The sequence below is a fragment of the Solanum dulcamara genome, chromosome 9 (genome assembly GCF_947179165.1).
Source record: "Solanum dulcamara chromosome 9, daSolDulc1.2, whole genome shotgun sequence".
NCBI lineage: Eukaryota > Viridiplantae > Streptophyta > Magnoliopsida > Solanales > Solanaceae > Solanum > Solanum dulcamara.
This window is the reverse complement of record NC_077245.1, coordinates 19,884,646-19,898,428: the sequence shown is the minus strand read 5'-3', so window position 1 is coordinate 19,898,428 and position 13,783 is coordinate 19,884,646. Positions and strand designations below refer to the sequence as shown.

General features: G+C 34.5%; 1 protein-coding gene across 1 annotated transcript; it reads left to right on the top strand.

Moving 5' to 3' along the window:
* Positions 1 to 6,396: 6,396 nt before the first annotated feature.
* Positions 6,397 to 13,554, top strand: LOC129903599 (uncharacterized). Its single transcript, XM_055979147.1, is given in 7 exon segments — positions 6,397 to 8,974; positions 9,167 to 9,920; positions 10,104 to 11,845; positions 11,921 to 12,566; positions 12,668 to 12,698; positions 12,700 to 13,029; positions 13,138 to 13,554. Coding segments are annotated over 7 exon segments (6,498 nt in total).
* Positions 13,555 to 13,783: the final 229 nt, after the last annotated feature.

Below are 13,783 nucleotides of genomic sequence, written 5' to 3'. Positions count from 1 at the left end.
TTTTTTATTCCACGCTTGTCCCCTGCACATATACCCATATTAATATTATATCTCTTTTATACCCTCTAACCGACACTAGTTCAAAAAAATAAAATAAAAATCTCCAACCACTTTTCAGAAAATAAAATAAAGAATATATATATATATATAATAATAACAATCCTTCCCATACCCCTTTGTCCCTTTTTTTTTTTTTAATAAAAATAAAATAAATAATAATATAAAATATATATATATATATATATATATATACTTTATCCGAATTAAAATATAATAATAATATAAATAATAATAACATAAAATTCGGCCGCATGCACGCGTGTATTCCACCAACATTTCTTGTCCCCCTTTATTTATTTATTTTTATTAAATATATTAAAAAATAAATAATTCTTCACAAATAAAACTATATATATATATATATATATATATATGTATATATTATTTATTCATCCGAAAATAAAAATAATTAAAAAATAAAATAATAATAAAAAAATAATAATAAAGTACAATCTACTACCCACACTTTGTCCCCTCCCCGTTTCCCTATACTAATAAAATAACTAAAGCATGCACCCCCTTTCCCATATATATTCTTCCGAAAATATATATATATATATATATATATATATATATATATATATATATATATATTTTTCGGAAGAAATATTAATTAAAAAAAAAAGAAAAAAAAAAAAAAAAAAAAAAGACTGACACGCGTGCCCCTCCCCATACCCTATATTAATACTATATTAATTAACCCGTAATCTTTTGTCCTTCTTCAATATATATATATATATATATTCATCCGAATTTATTTTTTCTTTTTTTTAAAAAAATAATAATAATAATAATAAAAATATACAATAAACAAAATAATAAAAATAATTTTATTCTTCATCCGAAAAATAAATAAATAATAAATACATTAATTTCCAATCAATATACATATATATATATATATATAATATATATATATATATATTTCTTTCAGCTATTTTATTTTTCTTCATCCCGTATCATTTTAATATTTTGTCCATTCCGTATTATTTTAATATTTTGCCACATTCCGCATTATTTTATTATTTTTCCGCCGTTCCGTATTATTTTAATAATCCGCCCATTCCGCATTATTTAAATATTCCGCCCATTTCGTATTAATTATTATTTTTCCGCCGTTCCGCATTATTTTATATTTTCGCCCACTCCGCATTATTTTAATCATCCGTTATTATTTTTATTTTTATTTTTTATTTTTATTTAATTTCTATCTCCCTATAAATAGAGGGATTAGACAGAACACTTAGGAGGAAAAAAAAAACACAGACAGAATAGGGAAGAATTTTTGAATTTTCTCTCAATTTGAACTCGATTTTACTTAAAAAAAAAAAAAAGAGTATATTCGTGACCAAAGCATTTCCGTTCACTGCCCAGCAACAGGTAATATTTATTCCGTTCTTCTTTTATTTTTCATAGTTATTATCATAAAAGGTTATCCTAAATTATTATCTTGCTAATTTCGTCATTATTTTCTTGTTTTGCATGAACACCCCTGGAGCAAAAATGGAGTCTTGATCTGAGACTCGATATAATCATCCTACCCTCACATGGAGTCGATATCCTAGATCTTTTAAAAATAGCAAACGAATAAGATCGTCATATTCAGTGTCAATCCGGACTGTTTATATTTTTCAGCATTTATTATTATTGTTATTATTATTCTTATTATCAGTGTCTGTTTATTTGATGTCGTTATTATTGTTATTTTAATTATTATTGCTATTATTATTATTAGTATATTTATTTTCTGTTATTACTATTATTATTATTATTTTCGCTGTCAATATTATTAATAGAAGTAGTAGTATGTTTATTTTTCCGTTAGTATTACTTTTATTATTATTATTATTATTATTATTTTCGTTATTCATATTAATATTATTATTTTCATTATTAATATTATTAAGAGAAGCAGTAAAATGTTTATTTTTCTGTTAGTATTACTACTATTATTATTAATATTATTATTGTTATTGTTATTATTATTTTCGTTATTATTATTATTATTAGTAGTAGTAGTATATTTTTGATTATTACCGTTTTATTATTATTGTTATTATTATTAGTATTTTATTTACTGTTAGCATTATTATTATTATTATTATTAGTTTATTAATATTTTCGTAATTATTATTATCATTATTATTAGTACATTTTTTTTACTGCTATTATTATTAATGTTACCATTATTATTATTATGTTATTATATGTATTATTATTTTCGTTATTAATATTATTAGTAGTACTATTATTATTATTATTATTATCATTGTCGTTATTATTATTATTATTATTATTTGCATTATTATTATTATCATTTTCGTCATTATTATTAATAGCTATTTTTTTTACTATTATTATTACTTCGTTAATATTACTATCATCATTTCATTACTATTATTATTATTATTATTATTATTTTCGTCATTATTATTATTAATAGTAACAATGTTTTTTTATTCACTATTATTACTATCATTGTTAGTATTTTTGTTATTATTATTGTTATTACTTTATTATTATTATATGTTATTGTTATTTGTTATTAACGTTATTATTTATTATGCTTATTGTTATTATTCTTATTATTATTATTATTATTATTGCTATTGTTATTATTATCTATTTATTATTATTCGTATTATTGTTATTATATTTACCGTTATCATATTATTATTATTATTATTATTATTATTATTATTATTATTATTGCTATTATTATTATTGTTGTTGTTATCACTATTTATCATCATTATTATTATTATTATTATTATCATTATTTACTTATTATTATTATTATTATTATTATTATTATTTTTGTTATCATTATTATATTAGTATAGTTTATTTACCATTATTATTATTACTATTATTGTTGTTGTTGTTGTTATGAGTTGTAGTTGTATTTTATTTTACTGTTAGTATAATTATTATTATTATTATTATTATCATTAGTATTAGTAGTATTTCTATCTACTATTATTATTATTATTATTATTATTATTATTTTCTTCATCATTATTATTAGTAGTAGTAGTACTAATAGTAGTAGTAGTATTTTCATTTACTGTTATTATTATTATTATCGTTACTATTATTATTCGTAGTATTTTATTTTACTATTATTATTATTAATATTATTATCGTTATCTTTATTAGTATTATTAGTATTAAATTCGTTATCATTATCATCATTAGTATTTTATTATTATCATTATTATTATCGTTATTAGTATTATTTAGTGTTGCTATCATTATTATTATTATTATTTACTGCCGTTATTAATATTATTATTTCTATTATTATTATTATTATTATTATTATTATTGTCGTTGTGTTCTCACTAATGCAATAGCTAACATTATATGGATATTTAGATTTGTGAAAACTTTAATTAAAATGGTTCATCATAATAAAAAAAAAAATCAATATTTTTCTTTAAGGCTTAGTTATTAAAATATATATATATATATCGCATTTAAACACTCACTTAGTTACTAAGCTTTGTTTTCAAAACTTTTTGAGCAACCTTTTTATAATTTTAATCATTTAACCTAAGTTTGGCCGGTAATCGTTTTTTAACGAATCTTGAAGGATGCCTAACCCCTTCCCTTTAGGATAACTAGAACCCTTATCTAGAATCTCATAAGCTAAGTAGACCACTAATCGGAGATCATTTTTTTTAGCATTGAATAAGTTAATTATTTAGGTATCCTAATTTACCTTAAAAATAATTAGGTGGCGACTCCTTAAAATTAAATAATTTAGGAATCATCAATATGTTGTACACCGTTTGACCTCGAGTTAAAATGGGGTATAACAGCTTGGCGACTCCGCTGGGGAACATAAAGGTTCTAAACCATAACAGACTTAGGTTAATAATTTAGATTTCCTTATATTTTTTTAGTTTTTCTTTTTTTTGATATATGTTATGATTATTTATTTGCTATTGCTCGATATTAATGTATGTTTGCAATTATTTTTGTTGCTTTATATATTTGAATATTTGTTACTGCTTTATATAAACTGTCATTCCGTTCATACTTCCTCCAATTCTGGAAAATTGACACTATCACACGTACACGTGAGGTGTGTTTTGCGCACCCACAAAGTTTTTTTCAAAAAATCCCAAAATTTAGGAGAGTTGGCGTATGCGCGGGGTGTCCGGATCTTTTTTCGTGTGGCCGCGTAGCCTTCTCACTCGAGTTGTCCACTCGGGAACCTTTTGTCTAGTAAGCCAAATCTTAGAAAAAACATAAGATAGAGCTGTGCTTCCCTTCGAACTAAGTCATGCATGCATACGCCTTAGGTGGATTGACCCAAGGTGTCAATTCCACATTTAAGAAACCACCCATACGTCGACGGGTTTCATGACCCAACGACCAATAAGCATATTTTATGGAACGTGATAATGATAGACTGATCCAAGCCAATTTTGACATAATGAGTTTGGAAAATGTGTCCTCATTTTATTAATTTGTATTGTAGGATGGATTCAACTCCCCAAATACCCAAAATTAGGATGGTCGAGGGTGTCCCGTACAAATTGAAGAAATGGTGGGAAAATTTTAGCCCCATCGAGAAATCAGCAATTACGAAAAAATTGGGCTTCCTCCCTATGCTATTCAAGGTCTCCCCGGATAATCATGTGGTTAGCGCATTACTTCCATTCTGGGATCCAGATCGTGTTGTGTTCGCATTCAAAGACTTTGAGTTAACACCCACATTGGAGGAAATCTACTATTTCACTAGTTTGAAGTATCGAGGAAGAAGTCAAATTATCCCACACGGTCAATCAGGGAAGAAATTTCTTCGATACTTAGGATTGAAAAACACTAGGAAACTAGGGTGTTTCAAACACAATTGGGTTTCTTTGGATTACTTATATGGGCGGTATGGATGTTCGGACAGTTACAAGTTATTCAGAAAAGAATTCTCTTGCACCTCTACCCATTGGCAAGCTAACCGTCCTATTGCATTTGCTGTGGCTTTACTAGGAACCTTGGTATTTCCACAAGAACATGGGAAGATTAGCACTTGTATATGTTATGTGGCTAAAGCACTTTTCAAAGGAGTCGACGGAAAGGACATCACTTTGGTTCCTATGATTTTGGCTGAAATACTTCGAGCCCTTGGAAAGTGTAAAAGAGGAGAAACAAGTTTCTTTGAAGGTTGCAATCTTCTTTTGCAAATGTGGGCGATGGAACATTTTTACCAACGTGATGACATGGTGGACATATGTTTTAGTAATACAAGTCATATTAACAGTTTTTATGATAGGATGAAAAAGTTTGTGTCTCCAGTTGGTACTAATGATTGGTACAAATTCTTGATTTCTCGCACTAGTGACCAAATTCAATGGAAATACCCATTACTCTCATGTCCTATTGCATTCATAAGGTGTAGAGGATTTTACTACATCGAGCTCATTGGATTGGAAGGTCTCCAACCATATGCCCCAATATGCGTGCTTCAACAGTTCGGTCAAGCACAAATGATTCCTCTACAAGCAAATATGAAATCTTCTGAAATTTCCTTCGAATCAGACTTTAAAGTCCCTAGAGTTGATAAGATTCTTCATGAATGGGATAATATCATCACGCTAGAGATAGGAGATGGACCAGCAAGAAGAACTCCAGAATATCAGGCATGGCTTCGAGAAGATCGCAATAGCATAAGCCCGGAAGGTGAACAGGGCTTTGAGGATATTAGGACGACGATTTGGATACGACACTGTCATCTTGGAACCAAAATAGTTACACCAGAAATGTGGGCTCAAATGGTGAATATAATACAGATTCTGGATAATGTGAGAGCAGGATCTAACAGTGTTGGAGCATCATCTTCATCCACTTCACCATTTTGATTAAGAGCAAGAATTAGGCTAAGTCTTTGTTTCCATTTTTTGTCATCTTTCCATGTATTTTGTTGATTATTGTACCCTTTTATTGTTGTTTAATGAAAATTGGATTATTTTTTTCAAACTCGAATTATCTCAAGTTAATGGCTTGGATCAACCTATCATAAATCTCGTTATTTGGCATTTAGGCCCACCTTTGGCATAAAAGAGGTCCCGTGCATATTAGGTCGCATTTGTACTATTAATTTCTCTTCTTACTATGTGATTTATTTGCTATGTGGTACATGTTCCCTTATTTGCCAACGCTATTTACCTAATTGATTATTCTATTTATACTAATATATTTCTTTTCTTTTTGTTTTACAGAGGTTTCTTTTTCCTTTCTAATTTATTTCCCCAAAGGTTGATTCGTGTTGACTGCGAACTGGCGGATCATCCATACTTCACTAGATCAAAAGGCCGATCACCCGCCGATATGACTGGTTCAAGTGCATCCGATCAAGATGGTTTAGGACTTGTCACTATCCCAAGAGATGAACCTGAGGCTTCAGAAGGAAGGGATCCTATTCCTTATAATGAACATATTGCTAACCTAATGCAACAAATGGCCAATATGCAAAGAGAGATCGATCGACTTCGAAACCTTACCAATTTGTCCATTAGCCTAAATACACCACTTCCCGAACATAGGGCAGATGCAACTATTCCACCTGTTGACTCTCCCTCGCCTCAAGACTTCCTTCCAAATCCTTCCCCTTTCAAAACCAATATGACTGCTCCTAAACAACCCGTCAACCAACCACAAGTCAATTTCGCAAACATCAACTCACAACAAACCAATCCACTACCTTTCACTACCCCTTATGTTTCCCAAACTCCAGTCATCCAAACTACACTTACCCAAGCTCCACTCACTGAAACTAACCCACTTACCCAAAAAGCCCCACTCACCCAAACCAACCCGCTCATCCAAAAATACCAAACGATCCAACATATACCTGTGACACATACTACAACTCCTAACATGCAATATGTGCCACAAGTATACGTAACAGAAGCTCAACCTTTCGTTACTCCAATACCAACCATGCCAGAAGTCGATCCATATGAGGAGATGGAGAGAAAGGCCAGATCAAAAGCAGATGAAAGTGTAGCTAGGGAGATTCATAATTTGAAAGAAGCGTTCAAAAGTATCCAACTTCACAAGGAGTGCGAAGGGTTTGAGTATGAGGATTTATGTATTCATCCTGATGTCGAGTTGCCTGTAGGATATAAAGTACCAAAATTTGATGTGTTTGATGGGAAAGGAAATCCACGAGCTCATTTAAGATCGTATTGTGACAAGCTAGTTGGAGTGGGGAAAGATGAGGCCATTAGAATGAAATTATTCATAAGGAGTTTGACAGGAGAAGCACTGGATTGGTATACAAGTCAAGATCCGAAGAAATGGCATAGTTGGAGTATCATGGCACAGGATTTCATGGATAGGTTCAAGTTCAACACTGAGGCCATACCAGATAGATTCTATTTGATGAAATTAGAAAAAAAGTCGACGGAGTCTTTTAGAGAATATGCCATGAGATGGAGAGCAGATGCTGCAAAGGTTCAACCTCCGATGACAGAAAGTGAGATGACCTCCCTTTTTATACAATCTCAAAAAGATGCAACGTATTATGAAAAGATGATAAGCGTGGTAGGACAAAAGTTCTTTGAAGTTGTAAGAATGGGAGAATTCATTGAAGAAGGTATTAAAACTGGAAGAATCACTAATTTGGCAGCCTTACAAGCAACAAGTAAAGCAATTCAGTCAGATTCAATTGGAGGAGCTTTTAAGAAGAAGAAGGACGGAGTGTCCGCTGTCATGACCATCCAGGAACGTAGGCCAAACCAAATGTTAACATACCAAAACCCTTTACCCCAACCTTCATACCATAGTCAGTATACCCAAGTCCCTCAACTATATTACCAGCCTTCTGTCGCCCCTTATCCAGTTTACACTACCCAGCCAATATATTATCCATCCAGAGCGCCCACTTATCCAAATACCTCACAATACCGACCTACATACCCACCTCAACCCCATTATCAAACACAAATTCGCCCATCAAATCCACCAAGGCCCCGCCCAAACCTTGAAAGAAGACCACCCAAAACCTATACACCTTTAGCCGAACCTTTATCCCAACTATATGAAAGGTTGAGAACCGCAGGGATACTCCAACCAATCCAAGCACGAATTCCCAACCCCCTTCCCGGATGGTATGATGACACTAAGCATTGTGTCTATCACTCTGGAGCTGCTGGACATGACACCGAAAACTGTTTTACTCTCAAGGACAAGATTGAGGCATTAATCAAAGAAGGAGTTATTCAACTCAGAGGTGCTGCCCCCAATGTAAATAATAATCCTCTTCCAAATCATGAGAATGTGAACATGATCACCATTGATGAAGAATGCAATTTGGAAGGGACTATTTTGCCAATCAAAGAAGAGAAGAATGTTATGGCATCTGCCTTTATTGCTCCCATTATCACAATCCAGGCGCGAGCGCCATTTGAAGTGGAAGTTTTGGTTCCTAAACCTAAGATTACGGTTTTGGTTGCTCAATCAACTCATTTTGATACTAAAGCAGTTCCCTGGAGTTACTCAACTGACACAAAGGACAAAGGGAAAGGAAAGGTAGTTGTAGAAGTTGCTGCTGCCGGAATGACAAGATCGGGGCGATGTTACGCCCCTGAAGGTGTTGCACGAATCGTACCGAATAAGGAAGTTAACCAAAAGAAAGTTGTGACAGAAGCTGAAATAGAGGATTTTTGGAGGAAAATGCCAACAAAAGAATATTCTGTTGTTGAACAGTTGAAGAAGACTCCCGCCCAAATTTCCTTGATGTCCTTATTGATGAGTTCTGAAACTCACAGGAGCGCTTTGGTGAAAGTTCTAAGTGAAGCTTATGTTCCGGCCAATATCACAAGTGAGAATCTTTCAGCCATGGTAGGGCAGGTTTTGGAAGCAAACAAAGTCTGTTTTCACGAAGAGGAATTACCATCTGAAGGTTTGGGACATAACAAAGCATTGAACATCACTGTCAGGTGTAGGGACAAGTTTGTTTCTAGAGTTCTGATTGACAATGGTTCAGCTGTTAACATATGTCCTTTCAATACCCTTCGAGCTTTGGGAATTAATATCGGGAAAATTCGTGAAAGCCATGTGAGGGTTAGAGGTTTTGATGGAACACAAAGGGGAGTCATTGGCGAAATTGATTTGCCACTGCAAATTGGACCCGAGGAGTTCGTGGTAGAATTCCAAGTATTGGACATACCTGCTAGTTACAATTTATTGCTTGGGAGGCCTTGGATCCATATGGCTGGTGCGGTCCCTTCTACCCTGCACCAAAATTTGAAATTTGTTTGGAACCACCACGAGATTATTGTTCATGGAGAAGGTAGTAATTCTATGTATCCTGAGAATTCAATCCCTGTTGTTGAAAGTATGGAAGAACTGGATGGGTCTGTGTTCCATACTAAAGAGATTATGTGTGTTCATCAAACCGAAAGGGTAAAGTTACCACGTGTGCTTGTGATGGTGGCTTGGGAAATGTTGAAGAATGGTTTCATGCCTGGTCGAGGACTTGGAGTGAACTTAGGTGGAATAGTGGAACCAATTCAATTGTCGGGCCAGAAATACACCTTTGGCTTGGGATACAAGCCTACTCCTGAAGAAGTCTCATTGGCCGATCTCAAAAGGAAAAGTGACATTTCATTGCCCCATCCCATTCTGCACTTGAATCAGTCATTTTCCAAGGCATATATTATAAAGGAATCAGAGGAAGACGCTGAAAACACCCTCGTGGAAGGACTCAAAAACTTATTTATAGAAGAAGCGGAATGCAACATGATCTTGGAGGATTGTACCGAGATTCCGACCATATGGGATGTGGAGCCTGGAGATGCTTTGAACAATTGGACTTATAACCCATCCCCGTTTCCTCGAAAATCTTGGTAGATGTTTGTACTAGAATTAATGAAATAACATGATTCAAAATTGAGGCCTGAATCATGTTTAAGAATCTTTAAATGTTTTGCCTCCACTTTTGAAATCTTAAATGCCACATCTAAGCCATATTTTCTGCTTTAAAATTCAAAATTTTGTACTTAATTATAATTTTTTTTACTCCCTTTCAGCGAGCAAATTAATGAATATGCCAATACCGAGAATGTGACATGTAATGAAATGAGCAAACAAATCTCAAATACCAAGCAATCTTTTGCGGAATATGAAGAAGAGGTGCAACCTGAAAAGTTGACTGAAGATTTTGAACATTTTGAGAATAAAATAAAGCCAAATTTGGATGAAACTGAGACGGTAAATTTAGGAGATTCAGAACTAGTGAAAGAAACAAGAATTAACATCCATTTGACTCCGTCTCAAAGAAAGGAACTTATTGATCTTTTGGGACAATATATGGATGTATTTGCATGGTCTTATGATGATATGCCGGGTCTAAGCACAAACATTGTTTCACATAAGTTGCCAACTGATCCATCTTGTCCCCCAGTCAAGCAAAAGCCAAGGAAGATCAAGCCTGATCTGAGTTTAAAAGTTAAGGAAGAAGTTTCTAAGCAAATCGACGCCAACGTCATCCGAGTCACAAAGTATCCTACATGGTTAGCTAATATAGTGCCAGTGCCAAAGAAAGATGGAAAAATCAGAGTATGTGTAGACTATCGAGACCTCAACAAGGCTAGTCCGAAAGATGATTTTCCACTTCCAAACATTCACATACTTATTGATAATTGTGCAAAGCATGAGTTGCAGTCATTTGTTGATTGCTTTGCAGGCTACCATCAGATTCTAATGGATGAAGAAGACGCTGATAAAACGGCATTCATCACACCTTGGGGAGTGTATTGTTATCGAGTAATGCCTTTCGGACTCAAAAATGCAGGAGCAACATACATGAGAGCTATGACTACCATTTTTCATGACATGATCCATAAGGAGATTGAAGTCTATGTAGATGATGTCATTATCAAGTCACAAAAGAGCTCCAATCACCTCACAGATTTGAAGAAGTTCTTTGATAGGTTGAGGCGGTATAATCTGAAATTAAATCCTGCAAAGTGTGCATTTGGTGTCCCTGCTGGAAAGTTGTTGGGTTTCATTGTGAGTAGGAAGGGCATAGAATTGGATCCTTCAAAAATAAAGGCTATTCAAGACTTGCCCCCTCCAAAGAGTCGAAAGGATGTAATGAGTTTTCTTGGTCGACTAAATTACATTAGTCGATTCATTGCACAGTCGACTATAATTTGTGAACCAATCTTCAAGTTGTTGAGGAAAGACGCTGCCATTAAATGGACTGAAGATTGTCAACAAGCTTTTGACAGAATCAAGGAGTACTTATCTAGTCCGCCCGTCTTGGTGCCTCCAAAACCGGGGAGACCTTTGCTACTATATATGTCAGTATCGGACAATGCATTTGGATGTGTGTTAGGACAACATGATGAAACTGGGAGGAAAGAACAGGCTATATACTACTTGAGCAAGAAATTCACGCCTTATGAAGCCCGGTATACTTTATTGGAACGCACTTGTTGTGCCTTGACTTGGGTTGCACAAAAGTTAAGACATTACTTATGCGCGTATACCACTTTTCTCATCTCAAGGATGGATCCACTCAAATACATATTTCAGAAGCCTATGCCAACGGGGAAGTTGGCAAAATGGCAAATTTTACTAAGTGAATTCGATATTATTTATGTCACTCAGAAGGCCATCAAGGGACAGGCGCTTGCTGATCATCTTGCTGAAAACCCTGTGGATGAAGAGTACGAGCCTCTTAAAACTTATTTCCCTGATGAAGAGGTGTTATTTATTGGAGAGGATATTTTAGAAGAATATCATGGGTGGAGGATGTTCTTTGATGGTGCTGCAAATTCTAAAGGAGTCGGTGCTGGGGCAGTGCTTGTCTCAGAATCAGGTCAACATTATCCAGTCTCAGCGAAATTCAAGTTTCTATGCACTAACAATATGGCGGAGTATGAAGCTTGTATTCTTGGACTTAGAATGGCTGTTGATATGAATATACAAGAATTGTTGGTTATAGGTGACTCAGACTTATTGATTCACCAGGTACAAGGCGAATGGAGCACCAAGAATGTGAAGATACTCCCCTATTTGCAATGTGTGAAGGAAATATGCAAGAAATTTATCAAGATAGAGTTCAGGCATATTCCTAGAGCTCAAAATGAATTCGCAGATGCCTTGGCAACCATGTCTTCTATGATTCAACATCCAGACAAGAATTATATAGATCCAATCAAAATCAATGTGCAGGATCAACCAGCCTATTGTTTCCATGTGGATGAAGAAATAGATGGAGAACCATGGTACTATGATATTGTGAGGTATCTCAAAGAAGGAGATTATCCAGAAGGCATAAGCAATATTCAAAAGAGAACACTACGGAGGCTTGCAAATCACTTTTTCTTAAGTGGAGAAATCCTTTATAGGAGGACTCCAGATTTAGGTTTATTAAGGTGTGTCGACTCCCAAGAGGCGAGCAAGTTGATTGAAGAAATACATGGGGGTACTTGCGGGCCACACATGAATGGTTTTACTTTGGCAAAGAAGATTGTGCGGGCCGGATATTTCTGGATGACTATGGAAACAGACTGCATTCGCTTTGTGAGGAAATGTCATCAATGTCAGATTCATGGTGATTTGATCCGAGTTCCACCGAATGAACTCAATGTGACGAGTTCTCCTTGGCCGTTCGTTGCTTGGGGCATGGATGTCATCGGTCCTATCGAACCAGCCGCATCAAATGGACACAGGTTCATTTTGGTAGCTATCGATTACTTCACAAAATGGGTAGAAGCATCCTCACATAAGTCTGTGACAAAAAAAGTGGTGACAGATTTTGTTCGCAATAACATAGTTTGTAGATTTGGCATCCCCCATTCGATTATAACAGATAATGGAGCTAACCTCAATAGCGGTTTGATGCATGAGATATGTGATAAGTTCAAAATCATTCACCGCAATTCTACTCCTTACCGACCACAGATGAATGGAGCAGTTGAGGCTGCCAACAAGAATATCAAAAGAATATTGCGGAAGATGATTGATAATTATAAGCATTGGCATGAAAATTTACCGTTTGCCCTCCTTGGCTATCGCACCACGATTAGGACTTCGACTGGGGCAACACCTTATCTTTTGGTTTATGGAACAGAAGCAGTATTACCAATGGAAGTTGAGATACCATCCCTGAGGATAATCCAAGAAGCTGAGTTGAGTGATGCCAAATGGATACAAAGCCGATATGAACAATTGATGCTCATTGATGAAAAAAGAATGAATGCAGTTTGTCACGGACAACTTTATCAACATAGGATGGCCAAAGCTTTCAATAAAAAGGTAAGACTGAGACAGTTCAGGTCTGGACAATTGGTGTTAAAACGGATATTCCCGCACCAAGAAGAAGCTAAGGGGAAGTTTGCGCCTAATTGGCATGGGCCTTATGTGGTTCACAGAGTGTTGACTGGAGGAGCGGTGATTCTAGCAGAAATGGACGGAAAGATATGGCCGAAAGCCATCAATTCAGATGCGATTAAGAAATACTATGTCTAGGAGCCTTTGTATTGTTTTCATGTAATATTTTTATGTAATATTGAAGAACTACGTTCCGCCCTGATTCCCTTGGCGGGATACGTAGGAAACCCATATCGGGTCTGGTCACTCAGGAAAAATTATAAAGAAGATCCCATTGTTATGTACTATGAACTACGCCTGGCCTGATTCCCTTGGTGGGATACGTAGGCGGCCTGTATCGGCTTCGGTCACATTATGAGAAAATTTT